The sequence below is a fragment of the Symphalangus syndactylus genome, chromosome 15, assembly GCF_028878055.3.
Source record: "Symphalangus syndactylus isolate Jambi chromosome 15, NHGRI_mSymSyn1-v2.1_pri, whole genome shotgun sequence".
Classification (NCBI taxonomy): domain Eukaryota; kingdom Metazoa; phylum Chordata; class Mammalia; order Primates; family Hylobatidae; genus Symphalangus; species Symphalangus syndactylus.
In genome coordinates this window covers 7,171,522-7,193,545 of record NC_072437.2, presented here as the reverse complement: position 1 = coordinate 7,193,545, position 22,024 = coordinate 7,171,522, and the positions used below count along the sequence as shown (strand labels likewise).

The following is a 22,024-nucleotide window of genomic DNA, read 5'->3' as shown; positions in this document are numbered from 1 at the left end:
ACTGCTGGGGGTTCCCGTCAGACAGCCCTCAGCGGGGTGAGGGGAGAGGGAGAGAGGCAGAGACAGAGAGACAAAAAGAAAGAGAGACAGAGACAGAGAGAAAGACAGAGACAGAGACAAAGAGAGACAGAGAGGGACAGAGACAGAGAGAGACAAAGAGAAAGAGAGAGACAGAGAAAGAGAGAGAGGAGGAAGTCCAGGTAAAAAAACAACCAAAAAAAATTGAGAATAAAACAAGAGAGAAACAGAGACATAGAGACACAGAGAAAGACATAGTGAGACACAGGAGACAGAGACAGAGAGGGAGAGAAAGAGACAGGAGACACCAACACACAAAGAGGGTGGAGAGACAGAAACAGAAAGAGGGAGATAGCAGGGCTGGATGGACGTGTGGCCGGGCCAGTGGAGAGGAGAGATGAGTCCACAGACAGCGTTCGGAGGCCGCGCTGCCTGGGTGCTGAGCCATCCCAGGGTTCACAGTCGCAGTTTGTTCTTATAAAACGCCCGGCCAACCCGACCTGTGGTGCTTGGGGAAGACCTGGCTGTGCAGGTCTGAGAAGGGGCCAGTGAGGCCCGGTGCAGGTGTGGGCGGATGCAGATGGAGCCAGGAGGACAGGCTGGAGCAGGGGGGCTGTCCCACACAGGGGCCTTGGCAGCACCGGCGTGGGTAGAGGCCAGTATGGCCAGGTGTGGCGGGAGGGAGCACCGCCTGGCTCGGGTCGTCCATCCTGACAGGACGCTATGAGGGCAGGAGCCCCGCGCCCCGTGTCCTGCCCCCCTGCTCGAGGACAAGCCCCAGCCGCCAGTCTCTGCTGGGTTCCGACAGGCCTTGCTGGGAGGGAATGCTGGGAGCTGGGGGTTGCTGATGATGCTGAACAGTTGGGGGTTGAGGCTCACAGACTGCACTGACCCCAGCAGGTCCAGGGACTCGGGAACTCAGAGCCTGACACGGGTCGGGCCCCCAGGGGTGGCTGCTGGTGGTCTCGGATGCCCTCCCTGGCTGGACTTTGTGGCTGTGCAGATACTGAGCGGTATCCCTAAGAAGGAGAGTCCTCTGGCTCAGCTGACCTAGGACAAGGTCAACAGGGACACAGGCCCCAGTTCCAGGAGAAAAACAAGCACGGCCAACGGCGAGTGTGGGCGACAGCAGCTCAGAGAGAAGCAGATTATCAACAGCAGCGAATTCACTCAGTGTCAGCCAACTGTACGCTTAAAAAAAGATTACTGTGGTAAATTTTATGTTATGTATATTTTACCACAATAAAAAACTTAGTTTTTAATTACCAATGACTTCTAAAAAATGTTTTTAAAACCCAGATCACAAATCCTGAACATAGGGCCTGAAAGGCGAATTCAACCACCATGGAGGACTCCTGCACCGTGGAGCCGGGACGTGGGGACTCCATGCCGCTCGGAGGGCAGCTGCTTATGAGGGGGGGCGTGGGGGAGGTGGGGCGTGGGGGAGGTGGGGCGTGGGGGAGGTGGGGCGTGGGGGAGGTGGGGCGTGGGGGAGGCGGGGTGTGGGGGAGGAGGAGGAAGGTTCTTGAGTGGCTTTTCTACTCCAGAAGTCTCCCCGATCCTGAAATAAAATCTAGAGAGATGGAAAAAAGAGAAACATGTCCAGATAGTGTCTTCCACATTAATGGTCTCCCAAGCTCTGAGGAAGCCCATTGAGTTGAACAATTCCTCATAAGCTTGCAGGTCCCTGTCAGTGCTTCTGAGATGCTGAAAACGCCAGGCCATGGGCTGCGTCACCATGTGTCTCTTCTTTAATTTCTTCAGGAGCTCCAGGTGATAAGCTGCCACCTCCATCTATAATGTGGACATCAGAGGATGCACCATGCTGTGGTTTGAATGTGTCCCTATAGTGCATGTGTTGGAAACTTAATCCCAATGCAACAATGTTGAGAGGTGGGACCTTGAAGACACATTCTTCATCAGAGCCCTCGTGAATGAATTGATACCACTATTGTAGGAGTAGGTTCGTTATTTTGGAATAAAAGGATGAGTTTGGCCCCCTTCCTCTCTCCCCTTTCTCTCTCTCTCTCACACCCTTCCACCTTCCACCATGGGATGACACAGCAAGAAGGCCCTCACCAGATGGGGGCCCCTGGACCTTTGATGTCCCAGCCTCCAGAACTGTAAGAAATAAATTTCTGTTCTTTATAAATTACCCAGTCTCAGATATTCTGTTACAGCACCACAAAGTGGACTAGGCCACACTGAATCTAAGAAGCACCATTATTGATGGACCTCAAAGAAAGAGCATATACCTAAATTAGCTGTGGGTCAGCTCAGCCTGGAGGCAAGAGGGGGAAGCTCAGATAATCTAAACCACAGGCCAGCCAGAAACCAGCTTTGCAATATGTTTACACTATTCACATGGGCTCCCAAAACTCACACAAAAAAAAACGTATTTAAAGGGATTCCAAAGTGGCAGTGCCCCCAGGGGGCAACATAAAGCACAAACCCTTTCAGGAAGAACTCGGCCTTGTCCAGGCTGACATTAGAACACAACTGCTGTAGGGAACAGGCCAATTCAGAGATGTTGAAATCTAAAATATAGGTCCCCGAGTTGATTGAACAGGTGTTTAAATAGGGACTGCAGCAAGATCTAAGTATTCAATGACCAGGTTCTCCATAGGCTGCTCATTTCAGGTTCCACACAAAGTTGTGGGGTCAGTTGATTTAAGCTGGGGACCCCCACAGAGGACACCCCAACGTCTGAAGGACATGACAAAGACCCCAAAGGAAGGAAGATTCCCCTCAGGTATACAGAAGGAAAGTAAACCAGTCAATGGAAAAAGTGCCCCAATGTTGGTTGGTTTGTTTTTCAGAACAGAAGAGGGTGACAGAGGAATGATTATTCATACGAGAGATGAGGAAGATGAGTAGAACGAGGTGAATCTTAATGTTTGGACAATTTATTATTGTAGAATTTTTGGTCCAAAGGTGGTATCTTTGAGAAGACAGATGAGAAAATTAAATCACCACATACAACACGGTCAGTCCACATACAACACAGTCAGTCACAGCTGTGGCCTCGATGTTGATGCCTTCCCGTATTAGTCTGCTCTCATGTCACTATGAAGAAATACTTGGGACTGGGTAATTTATAAAGAAAAGCGGTTTCATCAACTCACAGTTCCACATGGCTGGGGAGGCCTCAGGAAACACAATCATGGCGGAAGGCACCTCTTCACAGGGTGGTAGGAGACAGAATGAGTGTCAATCGCAGGAGGAAGCCCCTTACAAAACCATCAGCTCTTGTGAGATTGCACTCACTATCACGAGAACAGAATGGGGGAAACCACCGCCATGATTCAATCACCTCCACCCAGTCCTGCCCTTGACCTGTGGGGATTATTACAATTCAAGGTGAGATTGGTTGGGGACACAGAGCCAAACAATATCATCTCCCAAAACTCACATTGATACCTAACCCCCTGTGCAATAGTACTAGGAGGTGGGGCCTCTGGGAGGCAGTCTGCCTACATGGATGGATGACTGCCCTCCCAAAAGAGGCTCCAGGGGGCACCCACATTCCTCCCTTCCACCATCCAAGGACACGTCTATGAATCATGGGCCGTCACCAGACACTGAGTCTACAGGCACCTTGATCGTGGACTTCCCACCCTCCAGAAATGTGAGCACTACGTTTCTGTTTATCATAAATTACCCACTCTAAGTGTTTTGTTACAGCAGCCCCAACAGACTAAAATGGTCCACGAGGGAAGAGCCTGTAGCTCAGATACCCATGCCAGGCATACAGGATGTGCTCAATTAACACTTATTGATCAAATGTGTACGTCCCTGTCTGCTTTTCCATTTTTAAGCAGCTATTGATGGTTATTAAATTATCCAGCAGAAGTATTTTTAAAGTATGTAAGTTTCCATGTGGGAATATATTTTCACACAAAAAAAGGCACCTTTTCTTAAGAGAAGGCCGCGTGGATTACCAGCCTGGTGCAATTCACCCAAGATCTATCCTATACAATCAACTTCTGGCTTTCAAATTATTTTAGCTCACTCACTAAAGATAAACTTTGTTTTCTTTTCCCAGCTTTTTAAAGCAAACTTCACAACTTCAGTGTATTCGTGGACATGCCCTTTTAATCAAAGGTGTCAGCTTCTTAGTTTTCTTCTGTTCCCACTTTAACAAAATTGTATTTAGAATCCTTTCATTGAGTTTTGCCACCTTTGAGTATCATACAATCGAACAAAATCTATATGCCGACAATGCTGTCATTTCATCTGTTACCACCTGAATCTCCACTGTGAGTCCCAGCTTCTCTGATGCCCACTCCTGTCTCCACCTGGACTTCCCACAGACACTTGAAATTTGCCAAACCTCGCTTCCCTCTGCCCTCTGGGAGCTTGGCCGTCTCAGCACACGCACTGCCATCCTCCCAATCGCTCAGCCCAAACCTTGAAGCCATGCTGCCCGACCCAATTCATCACGAATCCCATCAGCTTTCCCTTCATGAAGTATCCAGACTGCAAACGTGCTTCCTGCTGCATGGCTGCACCCTCGCCCCCTCCTGGACTAGCCAGCAGCCTCCCTTTTTGACTTCTCTGGAATGTTCTGTTCTCCACACAGCTGCCACAGTGATCCCTTCAGAGCACAAATCTTTCCATGTCAATTCCTGTTCCCTCCAATATCTTCCCAACACAGTGGAAATGAAACACCAGGTTCTTACCTCAGGCTTCAAGGGCTGATATGGTTTGGCTGTGTCCCCACCGAAATCTCACCTTGAATTGTAATCCCCATAATCCCCACGTGTCGTGGGAGGGACCCAGTGGGAGGTGATTGAATCATGGGGGTGGTTTCTGCCATGCTGTTCTTGGGATAGTGAGTGAGTCTCAAGAGATCTGATGGTTTTGTAAGCATCTGGCATTTCCCCTGCTTGCACTCATTCTGCTGCCACCCTGTGAAGAGGTGCCTTCTGCCATAATTGTAAGTTTCCTGAGGCCTCCCCAGCCATGTGGAACTGGGAGTCAACTAAACCTCTTTTCTTAAATTACCCAGTCTTGGCTATTTCTTCATAACAGTGTGAGAAGGGACTAATACAAAGGGCCTACATCTGAAAGCAGCAAACTACAACCCTGGGGCCAAATCTGGCCCCTTAATAGCTCTTATAAATAAAGCTTTATTGGCACACGGCCAAGTGTTCATTCATGATTGTCTATGCTGCCTCTGCTACAATGGTGCTGTGTTGTAGTGACAGACACTATTTGGCCCTTCCCCCCTTTCTCCCTCCTCCCTCCCTTTTCTCCCCTTCCTTCCTTCCATCCTCCTGCCTTCCCTCCCTCACTCCCTCCTTTCTCTTTCCCTCATTCTTTTCTGTGTATTCCACACACACCTAGAACATAAGCTGCATGTGACTTTGTCTGTCTCACCCACTGCTATGTCCCCAGGGCCTGTCTCATCTCCATTGACCACACACGGGCACGGGTGCCACCTTCCACCTTGCACCTGCTGCCTTTACCTTCCATTCTCTGTCTCCCTAAATATCTCCCAGGGTCCTCTGAGCTTTCACCGTTCATTTCTCTGCCTGGCCTCAAACAGAAAACGTTAGGAGGGAAGCACACAGCTGCGCAGGTCATGCCCCGGGGCTCCTGCTGCCAGCACCTCCCCCAGCCTGGACTTTGGCTGTGTTTGTAGCCCTGTCCCAGCGCTCGGGGTAGGAATGGCCGACTGCTTCCTGCTGCTCCAGGGCCTGGTCCTGGTCCTCGCCCTCCATCGTGCGGAGCCCTCAGGTAGGCATCTGGCTTACCTGTCTGTTGTGCCTGGGCTGTGTCTTTCTTGACTCAGTCCACAGTGGATTTGTAGATGACGCTTTTTCCCGGAGCCGGAGGAGCCCTGAGTGCCCAGACTAGTCTTAATTCCCCTGAAAAAGCTGTTTGCATCTTTATCATTTGGTGACAAGTATTTGGGACCAATGATGGTGTCACCTGAGGTCCTCCCAAGAGATGCCCAAATGGAAAGAAGCATGTGTGCAGGGGATTCAGCGAAGAAAGGCTGGGGAGAGGGGGGGGGAGAGGGGGAGGGGGGAGGAGTGGGGGGAGGCCTGGGTTGGGCATTGGATGGGGGAAGGGGGTGGGGCAGGCTGAGCCCAGACTGCAATGTGGGCAGAGAGAGCCTTGGCCAGGCTGGCCAGGAATGCCCAGTTTTGGGTCAGGAGACATAGCCAGGGAGCAGCCACCCTGCCTGCCCGCCACCCTTCTACCATCAGCCACTTCACTGAAGGAACAGACATGGACTCCATTCTGACTCTGCCTGCACAGGCATCCAGGAAAGCTGCAAGTCAAAACACCCAGTGTCCCCGCTGGCCCCATGGTCTCCCACTGGCCCCATGGTCTCCCGCCCTGAGTGGGTGACTCCCTGCCCACCTGCCCAGCACTTGCTGTAGCCGGACTTAACTGAGCCGCCTCTGCTGTAACCCTCAGCACCAAGAGAAAAGGAGGGAGGATGGGAAGGGCCTGGGCTTTGACCCTCCAGGAGAGGGACAGAACATGCTTTGGGACCCTCAGGTGGGAAGAGGCTCCAGAGACCACTGCCGGGGGCCGACTGGTTTGCCTTCTCCTCCTGGAAATCGCAGAGCTTGCTGCAACGTATAAGTTTCTTCTTTTTGTGTTTTATCAAGATGTTAAATGCTGTGCACAGAGGCAGCATAGGAGCTGACGGCTCTTGGTCCCCAATTCTCAGCACGGTGACCTTTGACCCCAGCTCGGCCTTCCTTCGCACTTGGACCCAAAACCCAGTTGGAGCCCTCCCTCCTCCACTTTCCTGAGGCCCGTGGCCTCTCTGCAGAACCTTAGTGTATCTGCACTGATCCCGGGGCTGGTCCATTCACCCAGAGAATGAAGTGCTTGCCTACCTCGGGGCAGGGAGTAGCGGGGTGGCCCTGAGGCCCTCGCAGGCTGAGAGCCTGTGGAGACGGAGGGGGCTGGGGCTGGGGCTGGCGGCCGGCCAGGGCGGAAGCCAGGCAAGCAGGGCCCTCGGTGCTCCCAGTCATCTGCCTTCTTGTCTCGTCTGTAGTATTTCTCCCGGCCACCAAGGCAAACGACGTTCTGGTGAGGTGGAAGCGTGCGGGCTCCTATCTTCTGGAAGAACTCTTCGAGGGAAACTTGGAAAAAGAATGTTATGAAGAAATCTGTGTCTATGAAGAAGCAAGAGAAGTGTTTGAAAATGAAGTAGTCACTGTATGTACCCCCACCACAAACCACAGGCCGCCTCATTATTTAGACTTCTGCTGGCCCAGGGAGCATCATTTCTCAGAGATTAAGCTTGATTAATTAGCCTATTTACTTACCGATGAGGTTGACACAATCCCAGTTTTACAGATGAGGAAACAATTTAGAGAAGCGACTTAATCCACCCTTCCCTACAGCAGTGAGTGGGGCCGGAAGTCAGCTCAGAGCCCACTGGACTCTTTTCTTCAGGTCAGGCAAGGCCCACACACTGATCAGACACCCAACATACACGCCGCCCAGCTTGTGGTGGCTTTCAGAGAATTTCGTGCTTTTAATGGAGACTTAGTGGTTTCAATACCTTAAAAAAACCTGAAAACAGAAACATCCTCTCTGGGATGCCACACAGTAAGAAAATCATAATCCATGCTTGGGATTACATAAATGATTTTCTTCACATGTGACTGCATGTATGCTCTAAATAACACAAGTAAGAATTTGCTATTTTATTTATTTATTTTGTATTTTTTTGAGACAGAGTCTCACTCTGTTGCCCAGGCTGGAGTGCAGTGGTGTGATCTCAGCTCACTGCAAGCTCCGCCTCCTGGGTTCAAGTGATTCTCCTGCCTCAGCCTCCCAAGTAGCTGGGACTACAGGCACCTGCCACCAAGCCCAGCTAATTTTTTTGTTTTGAGTAGAGACGGGGTTTCACCATGTTGGCCAGGATGGTCTCGATCTCTTGACCTTGTGATCCACCCACCTCGGCCTCCCAAAGTGCTGGGATTACAGGCGTGAGCCACTGTTCCCAGCCTAAAGCTGATTCTTAATTAAATGTTGACCTGTTTCTCTAGTATAATTAATGTTTTTAAAATTCTAGTTTCGTAAATACCTATCTATAAGAGAACTCTTATGAAATAGACCATTTTTAATACAACTCAGAGAAATCCTGAAGGCATGTGAAAAGTGTAAAAATTTTTCAAAGTATTTTGCCCTAAATTTCATTTTTCAGATTTCCTGGTAAATTGTTTTTCATTTACTACTTATGACATGATTCAAGTTGTTACAAGTCCAAATATGATCTTGGGAGATACCATTTTTTATACATTTTCTTTCTAGGCTTCAAGTCTGAATAATTCTCCTAATTTTAGATACTCCTACCCCAAACTAAGCGTCCCCACTCCCTACACAGGTATATATCTTTAAAATTCAACTCGGTTTATAAAAAGTGAAAAGGTGATGTGACTTCTATATCATGTGCTTTTGTGGAGGGTGGCGTGGAGATTGGCCCTAGGAGGGAAGGGCCACGTTAGGGGCTGTGTGTGGTGGGTTTGTGCCACGTCATAGACTCTGGCCTTCCTCAAATAGGTGGTGGTAGGCACATGTTGAGTAATATATCTTACACATACATTTAGTTACTATACATTTAACATAAACAAATAGGCTGTAAAACAGGAAAATTGTGCATTGTTTCAACCACTATTGTCCTATTAGGTGAATAAAATCAACATTTTCTTACCTTCAAGTTCATCTACAGGAAAGAATATAGAAAAACAAATATCCCATTTGTAACATTTTTTATGTTTTAACTCTAAAGGATGAATTCTGGAGACGATATAAGGGTAAGTGGTTTCCTTCATCTCCTCAGAAGTATTAACTCCTCGGGATGAGGTGAGGGGGTGGGCTTAGGACGCTTCATGACCCCAGGTCAGCGGATGCCAAGCCTTTGGCTCTGGGACCCACGATGTACTCTCCCCAAGGACCAGGTCAGGAAGCCCCTGGGCTCTGCCACCAGGGCCACGGGCAGCGCCTGGTTTGTCTTACCCAGCGTCTGGGTAGTTTCTGGGCACTCTGGGACATGGGCCACAGGCCAGGAGGGCCCCCCCAGAGCAGCTCCTCCAGCCGCCTGGCTCCTGGGCTCCTGGGAAGCCTCATGCTGCAGCAGGATCAGAACTCGTCTCAAATTTTGGAAAGTCATGGCCCCGATGGAGACTTTGGTTAGGGGACTCCTCCCGAGGGAGGAGCTCCAGGTGAGCAACTGCAGAAGAGCATGGGACAGAAGTGACATAGATGGAGACCCATGGGGCTGGGGGAGGCCAGGGTAAGGACCCACCTGGGAATGAGTAAGCAAAGAGCTGCAGCCACCACACCAGACAAGCACGGGGACAACTGGGCTCAGAAGGAAGCGGGAGAGGCCGGGGAGGCCAGAGAAGGGCTGATGGGGCAGGACAGGGGGGGCCGCATGCGGACGAAGAAAGAGCTCCCAGCAGAGCGGGAGGCACTGGCAGCCAGGCCCTATGTCCTGAGAGGGGAGCGTCCTGGGGGCCAGGCGACGGCATGGGGAGCAGCATGAGAGGGCTCAGTCCCCGTCCCTGCCAGCCCCTGTTCTCCCGTCCTCCTCCTGCTCAGGTCCCCATCCCTGCTCCCCTCTGTCCTCCTCCTGCTCAGGTCCCTGTTCCTGTCACCCCACCCTCCTCCTGCTCAGGTCCCCGTCCCTGCTGCCACCCCCCACTCCGTCCTCCTCCTGCTCAGGTCCCCGTTCCTGTCACCACCACGCCAACCCCCATCCTCCTCCTGCAGGCGGCTCCCCGTGCATCTCCCAGCCCTGCCTCCACAATGGATCTTGCCAGGACAGCATCTGGGGCTACACCTGCACCTGCTCCCCTGGCTATGAGGGCAGCAACTGCGAGCTGGGTGAGGCCCTGGCCGTCCCCTTCCCCCAAGGGCCTCCCTGGGCAGGTGGGCCTCACATCCTCGGCCAGGGTCCCAATGGGCCTCTCCTGAAGTGTAGACACGAAGGTGCCTGTGTGAACCGCGATTTGGCTCACCCCAGGGGATTCCTCTCATCCCAAACAGATTCTCCTCCAGAAACCACGCCCAGGGGGCTGGCTGCATTCTGAGCTGCCCCTTCCAGACAGGCCCCCATACTTTTCATGGCATGGGCCCCTCTCCTCCCCACCCCTGCCTCAACCATTCACAATCTGCTCACAGGCTGGGGGTCACACACAGGCATCCTCAGTGCCAGACCCCCAGTGGTAGACTGCAGACAGGGAAGACGCAAAGCATATAAACAAATATCCTTAAATACCCGCCAAATGTCAGTGTCCATCATCGCCAACTATAGCAACAAGCGTGCTCTGTTCTCAGCACCACTGGTCAACTCGGAGCCCGTTTCTCTGGGGAAAACCTTCCTTCCAGCCCAGCCCTCTCCTCCGAAGTCCAGATTTCTGCTCCATCTGCCTCCTTGATGCCCCAGCTAGTGCCTTCACAGACACCCCAAATTTACCACAACCAAAGGGGGCTTTGACCTTCACCCACTATGTGCCCCTTTCTTAATCTTCTCCCTCTTGGTGGAGAGCCCCCATTCCAGCTGCTCAAAGTCTCAAAGCCTCCCAAAGTGCTGGGATTACAGGTGTGAGCCACCGCGCCTGGCCTCACTCATGGAGTCTTTGTTCTACATGCACACTCCTGAAATACGGACATGTGGGAAACACTGACACAAAGGACAACGATCTGAAGAGAATAAGAACACATGGACCAACACACCAGAACTCTGTGTGCAAGGCTGTGATAAAATGAACATGGACCAACACACCAGAACTCTGTGTGCAAGGCTGTGATAAAATGAACATGGACCAAAACACCAGAACTGCGTGCAAGGCTGTGATAAAATGACTATTTCCAAGCTAGCATTTCTGGTTTTTTTCCTTTTCAGCTAAAAATGAATGTCACCCAGAGCGGATTGATGGGTGTCAACACTTCTGCCTCCCGGGACAGGAATCCTACACGTGCAGCTGTGCTCAGGGCTACAGGCTTGGTGAGGACCACAAACAGTGCGTTCCCCACGGTGAGTGCTCAGACCACAGCGGCCTCCGGCTTCCAATGCCAGCGACCCGGTCCACATCCTCCTTCCTTCTTCTGTAGTACTAGGTGAAGCCCGCGGATTTGTGATAAGGAGTTGCCATGACTCAGAAGGTGGTCCGCGTCTCCATGCTGGAGCAATGGCAATGCTAGAAAGTGCAATTTCTGTCACTAGTGCTTGCTCAGACCACTCTGAGCTAAACCATGAGTGCCGTGAGGGGGTGGTTTAACTCCAGTCTACGTGTCTGTGTGAATTATTGCGCATTCATCAGCATTAAGGATAAGATTATAATGGTTAGTACCATAGACGGAATTATGCAATGGTTAACACCCTAGACAGAGTCTGATATTCGCTGGGAAGGCGCTGATTCTTATTCTTATGTTGCTGCCTCAAATGCAGACCAGTGTGCCTGCGGGGTGCTGACCTCCGAGAAGTGTGCACCAGACCTACAGGACCTCCCGTGGCAGGTAACAGAGCGCTCTCCGCGTGCTTCAATTTATTGTTACGACTTTCACCTTACTTGTCATTTCCTAAATAGAAATGTTAACAACTGAGTGAATCAGGCATCCTGACTTTGATGGGCTGTTGACTGCATTGACTACCCTCTATTCACACTTCCAACCATGTTCTAATGCTGAGTTCGTAACTAATACAAAAGGATAGCATTATTTACGGCCCCCAACACCTTTCCTCTGCAGTTCCAAACTGTTGCCAACGTCATTTTCTCAGAACGTAAGCATCTCGAAATCACAGCATGCCTGGGAAGCACTTCAGTGATGGGCTGCCCCAACCTGGGGACCTGGGTGTAGCCACAGAGTGGCTGAGCAACAGCTTGAGCACCAGCTCAGGCACTGGCTCTGCTCTCGGCTGCTGGCCTGGCATTCTAGCTTTGTTATTTTGTTCACTAAATTTCTCTAGTTTGGCATTCATTTTTGTTCTCCTTTTCCCCTCCTTGGCTGGTTTAGAAGTTAACCATTCATTTGTTTTTGGTTTTTCTTTTTAAGATGGAGTCTCAATCTGTCACCCAGCCTGAAGTGCAGTGGTCCAGTCCCGGCTCACTGCAACCTCTGCCTCCTGGGCACAAGCGCTTTTTCTGCCTCCGCCTCCTGAGTAGCTGGGATTACAGGAATGCGCCACCACGCCCAGTTGATTTTTATATTTTTAGTAGAGCCGGGGTTTCGCCATGTTGGACAGGATGGTCTCGAACACCTGACCTCAAGTGACCCACCCGCCTTGGCCTCCTAAAGTGCTGGGATTACAGGCGTGAGCCACCACGCCCGGCCTCATCATTCACTTTGTTTATTTAATGGTCACTCTTGACACATAAACATCCATATTTAGCACATGTAAAGTCAGCTTTTTCTCCCTCCTCAGGCTGATTCCCAGCACCTCATTCTGGGTCCATTTGCTGTCTGGCCAGTATTTGATTCTTTTCTTGCTTTCTGTATAGCTGCACAAAATAGATATTACGATTTTTGTTATTATGGTTTTATACCACCAACACTGGCTCTGATTTACTTACTTCGTTTTCCACTTTCCTTGCCTTTCAGGCCTCTAACACAATTATCTCCTTCTGCCTGAGTATATCCTTCAGAATAGCCTTGTCCAATAGAAATGCAATGTCAATCACATAATTTAAAATTTTCTAGTAGCCACAATAATGTAAGTAAAAGCATGTGAAATTTTGATATTTAACCCAATATGAGTGTCATTATTTCCCCATGTAATGAATATAAACATTACTGAGGTTATTTGCCTTTTTCCTTTACACTGAATCTTTGGAATCTGGTGTGAATTTACACTGAGGTGCGGCCCTCGTGTCCACAATGCTCCGTACCCGAGTGTGGCTGCCGTGTGGATGGCACAGCCTCAGGGGCCCCCCTCGTGAGGGCCTGTGAGCAACAAGCCCCTGAGGTTTCTGTGTGTGACATCCTTCAGTTTCACCCGATTGTTACAAGACAGCTGTGCCCAGCCCACTCACTCTGGCAGTCATGTGGACTGGTAGAGAACAGGATGGAGCTCAAGGACTTGAAGCCACCCAGCTCCAGGGTGGAAAGGAAGAGACCGAAGGGAGGCAAAGCAGACAGTGATGGAAGGCAGGGATGGAAGCGGGAATGGTCCATTGCCAGCTTTGCAAACTTCCTCTCAATCTTTTATCACCTTTCCTGCCCAAGCTTTCTAAGACAGTTCTTGCTATCGCTGTCTGCCCCATGAGTGCGCTGAGCGTCGATATTTGGGAGGCCCGGTCCTCCATAGGTAGTGACAGGGTCTGCTCTACCACCTGCAGGCTGTCTTCAGCTTCCCAGCTTACCCGAGGGAAGACAGGGCGCAGTTCTAGTCTGCAACCGTAGCACTCATACCAGCAAGGCTAAGAGCCATATAACCGGGGAGGTGGCATTCTCTAGACACAGGACACTGACTTAGGCAGGCTACATACTATTAGATTTTTACTTCAGTATTATAAATTGTTCTGAAGTTATTTAACTGAATATATGGAATTTTCCTAAAACAAACTTTGAAAAGGAGAATAATTAAGTGACCTAGCAGGATATAGGGTTGAAGATTATCTTTAGAACTTCCTTGTTTCTTACCTCCTAGGGAAGAAATTTTACTAAAAGTCTGGCAGACTGATGGCGCAAGCGCCATCTTCTCTAGAACTTGATTTTATCCCCTTTAAAGTGAGGATCTCACCCCTAGAGTTGCAGTGAGGATTACAGATAATGTTCTTGACTTATGGTAGGTATTCAACAAGTGGCAGCTATTATTCATAAACACATAAAGAGTTCCAGGAACGATGCCACGGTAAAGTTGAAAAAAACTTTTTCACTTGGCTCAGCATTTTGCATTTTATTAGACCGTTGAAAATTGTAACACTTAACACTTCCAGAGCCAGTACCCGTACTATGTGGGTACATGCTTTATTTCATTTAATCCTTCAAACAACTTCTTGTTTTCTCCTTTTGTATCCCTAGTAATATTATTTGCTCTAAAATCCCCTTTGTCTGATATTGATATAGACACTTTAGCTTTCTAATTATTAGTGTTAGCATGACTTATCTTTTTCCAATCTTCTACTTTTAACCTATTTGTATTTTTATAAAGTACATGTTTAAAAAATAAATAAGGTACGTTTTATAGGTAGTATATAATTGGCTTTCATTTTTATCCAGTCTGAAAAATCTCTGCTTTTTAATTGGGGTATTTAGGACATTTTACATTTATTGTAATTGTTGATATGTTTAGGGTTAAAGCTATCATCTTGCTATCTTTTATTTTTCTCATCTGTTCTTTTCCCCTTTTTCTGCCTTCTGTTAGAATAACTATATATTGTTATGATTGTTTTCTCTCCTTTGTTGGCTTATCATCTCTGGTTCTTTGTTGGCGGTTTCTTCACAGTTTGGAGAATACATCTTTACTCTATCACAGTTCACTCCACCTTCGACGACACCACATCCGCTCACTGTAGCATGAGTCCTTATAGCAATCATGCCCCATTCCTCCCCTCCTGACCTGGGTGCTGGTTTTGGCATAGGTCTTACATCTACAGATGTTATAAATGCCACTCTATACTTCCATTATTTTTGTTTAAAGAATAAGAAAGTTTTAAAAAAGTTTAAAGAAGTTTAAAGAATAAGAAAAAAAACCTTACATATACAGTGGAATGTGGATAAATATTTAATGGGATGTCATAACTTTTTCCAGTGTTCCTTGCTGCTTTGTGTAGATCCAGGCCTCCCTCTGGTATCGTTTTCCTCCTGCCTCAAGGGCCCCTTTGATATTGGCTGTGCTGTGAGGCATCTGGGGAAGAAGCCTTCTTGCGTTTGTCTGGAGGAGTCTTTGTTCATCTTCATCTATGAAAGGCATTGAGTCTGGCGCAGAGCCCCAGGCTGGCAGCAGTCCTCTCCTTTCTGCACTTGGGCCTGCCCCACTGCCTTCCTGTCTGCCTCGTGCCACAAGATGGCTCCCGTCACCCTGCTGCTGTTCCTCACATGTCCTTACCCGTGGCACTTTTAAGATTTTAAATGCTTTTTAACTTTCTAGGATTTCCTCTATCATGGATTTTGAGTTTAATTATACTGTGTATTGCTTTCTTTATGTTTCTTGCACATAGGGTTTGTTGAGATTCTTGTATTTGTGGGCTAATAGAGTTTGTCAAATTTGAAAAATATTTGGTCATAATTTTTTTTTTTTTTGAGACATGGTCTCGCCCTATTGCCTGGGCCGGAGTGTAGTGGTGTGATCATGGCTCACTGCAGCCCCAACCTCCTGGGTTCAGGTGATCCTCCCACCACAGCCTCTCAAGTAGCTGGGACCATAGGTGTGCACCACCACACACAGCTAATTTTTAAATTTCATGTAGAGATGGGGTCTTGCTATCTTGCTCAGGCTGGTCTCAAACTCCTGGGCTCAAGCAATCCTTCCACCTCAGCCTCCCAAAGTGCTAGGATTACAGGCCTGAGCCACCATGCCTGGCCCATTATTTTCAGATATTTTTTTCTCTCTTCCTTCTCCCTGCTCTGTTTTGAGACTTTAGTTACATGTATCTTAAGCTGTTTGAAATCCCATAGCTCAGAGATGGTCTGTTCATTTTTCAAAAATCTCCTTTCTCTCCGTGTTTTACTTTTGATAGTTTCTGTTGTAATGCCTTCAAGGTCATCAATCTGTTCTTCTGCAATGTCTAATCTGCCATTCATCCTGGCCAGTGGATGTTTAACCTCATACATTGTAGCTGTCATTCAAAAATTTAATTTAGATTTTTAAAAATATGTATTTCTGTCTCTACTTAACTTTTGGAACATTTAGACTACAGTTACAATCACTGTTTAATTGTCCTTGTCTACTAATATCTGTCAGTGCTGACTCAGTTTTGGGAGATTTTTCTTCTCATCATGGGTCACATTTTCCTGTTTGTACGCTGTAATGGATTTCCAGACATTGTGAATTTTATCCTGTGAGGTGCTGAATATTTTGTGCTCTATACATACACTTGGATATTGTCCTGGGACGCAGTTAAGTTGGAAATACTTTCATCCTTTGGCACATTGCTCTTAAGATTTGTCAGCAGGACCAGGGCAGCGCTCAGTCTAGAGCTAGTTATTCTGACTACTGAAGTGAAACCCTTCTATGCATCCTACCCCATGTCAGGGATGTTTTAACTCAGCTGGTGGAAGCAATCGCTATTCCCAGCCTGTGTGAGTGTCTAGCACAGGTCCCTCTCATCCTCTTGGGTGGTTCTTTCCCAGCCATAATTAGTCTCCACGTACACATGTGATCACCACTGCTCTGCTGAAAACTGCTAGGCATGCGGCCATCCTCCGGCATTCTCTACCAAGCTCTCTCCTCTGCAGGACTCTGTTCTGCAAACTCCAGCCACTGTGGCCTCCCTGGGCTCTCAGCTTTCTCTCTTCAATTTAGGGAGTCAGCGGGGCTCCAACTGAGATGCCCCGTCCTGCTCTGCGCCACGGAAATTCTGGACAGTAGCTGAGACAGTTGTTTCTTGGGGATTACGATCCCTGAAAACCATCATTCCATAGATTTTGTCAGTTTTTTGCTTCAGGTGGCATGGTAAATCTGATCACTGTTACTTCACCTGGGCAGAAAGGGGAAGTGCCGGCCCCATTTAATCCCTGAGCAAATAAAAGCTTAGATTGTCAGCAATTTGTTAACAATCCTGTAGCCATTTGAGTGCTGGGGCAAGATTCAAATACGGCTGTCTGCCTTTGGAGTCCATATCCCTAACCAGTAGACTTTACTGCTCTAATCCTGCAAATTGTCACCAGCTATTTATTGTCTGTTTCGATTTTTAAAGGTAAAGTTAACAAATTCCGAAGGAAAAGACTTCTGTGGTGGTGTTATAATACAGGAAAATTTTGTACTGACAACAGCAAAATGTTCACTGTTACACAGGAATATTAGTGTAAAAACACGTTAAGTATTTTATCATGAGTTTTTATAAAACCACATTGGAAATACACTATCCTATGTAAGAATGAAATGAAAAATTTAAAACTGGACTGTTTCTAATGCAACATAGAACTGAATTTACTGTCAATAAAACTGAGATACTTATAAACTCAGGAAGCATATGTAAAATACCTAGCCCAAGCTTGGGCCCAGCGATGGGCAAGTGCTAACTCACACTCAGCAAGGGAGGAAATCACAACCTACATAAGGATGACTTCATTTCCCACTGAAATTGAGCAGTTATGGCATAAGAGATGGGTAATTGGCTAAAAGTCGGAAGAATGGGGCTCGAATTCCCCAGCAGTTGAGACCTTGGGCTGAGACAGTGGCCTTCTCATCGGCTTATCTGTGCCTATTTCTTTTTTTTCTTTTTTCTTTTTTTTTGAGACAGAATCTCACTCTTTCCCTCAGGCTGGAGTGCAGTGGTATGATCTGGGCTCACTGCAACCCTGCCTTCTGGGTTCAAGCGATTCTCATGCCTCAGCCTCCCAAGTAGCTGGGAGTACAGGCACCTGCCACTGTGGCCAGCTAATTTCTTTGTATTTTTGTAGAGATGGGGTTTCACCATGTTGGCCAGGCTGGTCTCGAACTCCTGACCACAGGTGATCTGCCTGCCTTGGCCTCCCAAAGGCTGGGATTACAGGCGTGAGTCACTGCACCCAGCCATGTGCCTATTTCCTTATCTGTCCAAACACACAATAGTTTCTACCCCGTCGGGAGGCTGAAAAGTTCCATATTAACCTGTCAACATGCTCTATGACTCTGAAGAACCTCAAAAGAGGCGGGTGGATCACGAGGTCAGGAGATCGAGACCACAGTGAAACCCCGTTTCTACTAAAAATACAAAAAAAAATTAGCCGGGCGTGGTGGCGGGCGCTTGTAGTCCCAGCTACTCGGAGAGGCTGAGGCAGGAGAATGGCGTGAACCCGGGAGGCGGAGCTTGCAGTGAGCTGAGATCGCGCCACTACACTCCAGCCTGGGTGACAGAGCAAGACTCCGTCTCCAAAAAAAAAAAAAAAAAAAAAGTATGTTTTTACTCTTCATCCTTTTTTTTTTTTTTTTTTTTTTTGAGACAGAGTCTTACTCTGTCGCCAAGGCTGGAGTGCTGTGGCACGATCTCGGCCTACTGAAACCTCCATGCCTGGTTTCAAGTGATTCTCCTGCCTCAGCCTCTTGAGTAGCTGGGACTACAGGCGTGCACCACCATATCCCACTAATTTTTTGTATTTTTAGTAGAAACGGGGTTTTGCTATGTTGGAAAGGCTGGTCTTTACTCCTGGCCTTAAGTGATCGACCTGCCTCGGCCTCCCGAAGCACTGGGATTCCAGGTGTGAGCCACTGCGCCTGGCCCTTAAATATTTTTCAATCAACAAAATAACATGAAAACCACTTCTCAACAGCCAATGTCTGACTGGCCTGGAGAAATTCCACATCACTGCTTCCTACTTTTTAATCATTTCACCACACCCCATTGCACGCCAAAACAGAAGAACTGACCTTGACTGTTTTTAAAGGCCGTGGCACTTGGTTGCAATCTTGCAATCTGTGAGTGGCCTTTCTGTCCACAGAAAGGCACAGTGTCCACACCACGGGGCAGTGAGCCTGCGGGTCCTCCAGGGCCGGTCTCTCCCTCCTCACGTGGCTCCCTGAGAAGCTCGTTTCTGAGTGTTATGTCCCCTTGAAAATCAGACTGTAAAGAACTAGCGATTGTTCATGATTTCAGATTTTAACAGAACGAGCCAAGACCCGCTGATGATCAAGATAACGCACGTCCATGTGCACATGCGGTATGACGCGGACACAGGGGAGAATGACCTGTCACTGCTGGAGCTGGAGTGGCCCATCCAGTGCCCAGGTGCAGGGCTCCCCGTGTGCACCCCTGAGAAGGACTTCGCTGAGCACCTCCTCATCCCGCGCACCAGGGGCCTCCTCAGCGGCTGGGCATGCAATGGCACTGATCTGGACAACTCGCTGACCATGCTGCCTGTCACACTTGTGGAGGGGGAGGAGTGCGGACAGGTCCTGAATGTGACCGTCACCACCAGGACCTACTGTGAGAGAAGCAGCATGGTGGCCATGCACTGGATGGAGGGAAGTGTGGTCACCAGAGAACACGGAGGCTCCTGGTTCCTCACGGGGGTCCTGGGCTCGCAGCCAGCAGGAGGGCAGACTCGCATGGTCCTTGTCACCAAGGTCTCTAGGTACTCACTCTGGTTTAAACAGATCATGAACTAACTGAAACTCAGCCAGAAAGAACAACACAACCGGAAGTGGGATACCAAGCTGGCACTGCCACCATGGAGGGCACTGAAACTTCATCACACACTTAGAGGCCGTCACAGCCCTGGACCACCCGCTCAGCCCATGCAGCAGCAGAGCCGCCGCTTGCTGGGTCATTTACCGAGCATTGTGACCTTTCTTTCCCTGGAACTCTTTATCTCAACAGAGACCTTAAAACAATAAGATAATCTGTCAGTCATAAAACAGCCTGGTTTCCAGAAATTCTTTCCTTCTCCAAGTCCAGTATTCTCTGTGCTCAGGGAATAGCCACCCCGGCCTGCACACAGGTGAGTGTGTTCTGGCGCAGAAGCGACAGCAATCACTGGTTACAGCAGAAAGTGATCTCCTCTGTTGGTTTACCAATTGCCACTGTGACTGAGGACCATGGCTCAGTGCAGAAGCAGCCACTAGAAGCAGGTTGGCAATGGAGGAGAATGACTCTGTGGGTACCCCAGAGAGGCAGCATTAGAGGAAAGGGCCAGAGAGCACAAGAGAGGCTGAGGAGGCGTGCCGGCGTCTCACGGGGTTGTGCACCCGCCCTTCTCTGGGAGGGTTCCCACAGAAAGTTCCAGGGCCCCAGGTCAGGGCTGAGCACTGAGACCCAGCTCTCTGCTCGTCCCACCATATGGCTCTTGGACAACTGCTCCACCTCTTCATGCCTCAGGGTCGCCCAGGGTGGAGCCCCAGCACCTCACCAATGGGCTGATGGGCAGCTAGGGCAACGCCCAGCACTGTTGTGGCTGGAGTGTGTGTCCCTTCAAAACTCCGAAATTGGAACTCACCCCAAGATGATGATATGGGGAGGTGGGGCCCTCGGGAGGTGACTAGGCCACGAGGGCTCTGCCAGCCCCTTCCATCTCTTCTCCCACGCGAGGATACTGCAACAAGGTGCTACCCTGGAGACAGAGAGCCCTCAGCAGACACCAAATCTGCTGATCCCCAGATCTTGGACTTCCCAGCCCCCAGATCTGTGAGAAATGAGTTTCTGTTATCACCCAGTCCATGGTATTTTGTAGAACAGACCAGGACAGCACGTGCTGAATCACAGTGAACACCTGCTGTCATGAAGGCTGCAGCTGCAATGCAAGTACCAAAGACAGAGCTGCAGTCCAGCCCCCAGTGAAACTTTCTTGGAGACTGGAGCTCCTAGCAGGGTCTGAATTTGCACTGAAATGGACAGAAATGGTGTAAATGTTCACATTTTAACTCTGACTTAGTTAAGGAAGGGGCACAGCTGCTTCTCCACCAGTCAAAGCAGAGCATCGTTGAAAAGCAGAGAGGACTTTTAAAAAGGGGATTGAAAATGTAGGTGGACAAATATTCTCTTGAGTTGAAAACAATTTACACATAACTTGGGTTTTTAAGCCTTACTGTTCTTCAGCACACTCTCTTTCATTTATGCTTTAACCCCAGAATTAAACTTCTTTTCTCCAATCTGTAGATGAAATGGCTCATTTCTCTGAAAGGTCCTTGGCAAAAAGCAACACTGTAATTTAAGGCAAATTAATGGGGAGGGCAGTTTAAAATTCACTAGTGTGAATTTTAAAGTCTTAGTGAAGTTTGGTTGTATTATTCTCAAACTACAATAAAGTAAGTAAGTCACTGCTTTAAATGCCTACTAATGATTTTAAAATCAGCTAATGAACATGGCAGGCTTTCTGTACATAATGCTGCAGAAATGTCTGCAATCTTGCTTCTGGTACATCTATTACAAATTTGGATTTACTAGAGTGGAAGCCCTGCTTGAAAACTATTCCAGGCCGGGCGCAGTAGCTCACGCCTGTAATCCCAGCACTTTGGGAGGCTGAAGCAGGCGGATCGCGAGGTCAGGAGTTCGAGACCAGCCTGACCAACATGGTGAAACTCCGTCTCTACCAAAAATACAAAAAAAAAAAAAAATCTTTGCCGAGTGTGGTGGCTCGCGCCTGTAATCCCAGCTACTGAGGAGGCTGAGGTAGGAGAATCACTTGAACCCGGGAGGCAGAGGTTGCAGTAAACCGAGATCATGCCACTGCACTCCAGCCTGGGAAACAGCACGAGACTCCATCTCAAAAAAAAAAAAAAACCTGTTTCAAACACAACTGGGCAAAGTATATGAAGACCCTCCCTGCATAATGGTGAAATCTGTGAAATCAGGAACAATCAGAGAAAGCTACAGGCCCAGATTGTCAGCAGAGACATGAGGGGCCTTCAAAATGAAATAACTACTCTACTGGCATTTAATGACATGCTTAGAAACCACACCATAAACAAATCTAACAAAACAATAAAACTCAAGAAAAGGGAAGCTAGCTATGATGACTGTTTTTCTTGTTTTTTGAGACAGGATCTGTCTGTTGCCCAAGGCTGGAGTACAGGACACGATCCCAGCTCCTCGTGGGCTCGACTTCCTGGGCTCAACTGACCCTCCCACCTCAGCCTCCTGACTACAGGTGTGGACCACCGTGCCCAGCTAATGTTTCTATTTTCTGCAGAGATGGATTTTGCCATATTGCCCAAGCTGGTCTCAAACTCCAGGGCTCAAGCAATCTACTGGCCTCAGCCTCCCAAAGTGCTGGGATCATAAATGTGAGCCACCACGTCCAGCCTGTGATGATGTTTTAAAAGGGCCAAACTAGTTTACACTTGGGCAGAGATTAAGTCCAATATTTGAATCCATGTAAACACACTGATATAGGCCATGTGTTCGCCTGTGAACTTGAATGCTGCCATGCTGGACACAGGCCT

General features: G+C 48.7%; 1 protein-coding gene and 1 long non-coding RNA gene across 3 annotated transcripts; one reads left to right on the top strand and one right to left on the bottom strand.

Moving 5' to 3' along the window:
* Positions 1-1,230: 1,230 nt before the first annotated feature.
* On the bottom strand, positions 1,231-18,877 carry LOC134732591 (uncharacterized). Of its 2 annotated transcripts, none has more exons than XR_010115893.1 (2): positions 18,515-18,877; positions 1,231-12,503 (listed from the first exon to the last, which is right to left on the bottom strand). It is a non-coding gene; the product is annotated as an uncharacterized lncRNA (long non-coding RNA). The 2 variants fall into 2 exon arrangements; XR_010115894.1 differs by having other exon boundaries at positions 1,231-7,130.
* PROZ (protein Z, vitamin K dependent plasma glycoprotein) lies at positions 5,691-19,252 on the top strand. Its single transcript, XM_063618588.1, is given in 10 exon segments — positions 5,691-5,760; positions 6,237-6,253; positions 6,255-6,303; positions 7,043-7,206; positions 8,789-8,813; positions 9,772-9,885; positions 10,907-11,038; positions 11,453-11,520; positions 16,863-16,980; positions 18,741-19,252. Coding segments are annotated over 10 exon segments (1,269 nt in total).
* The last annotated feature ends 2,772 nt before the right edge of the window (positions 19,253-22,024 follow it).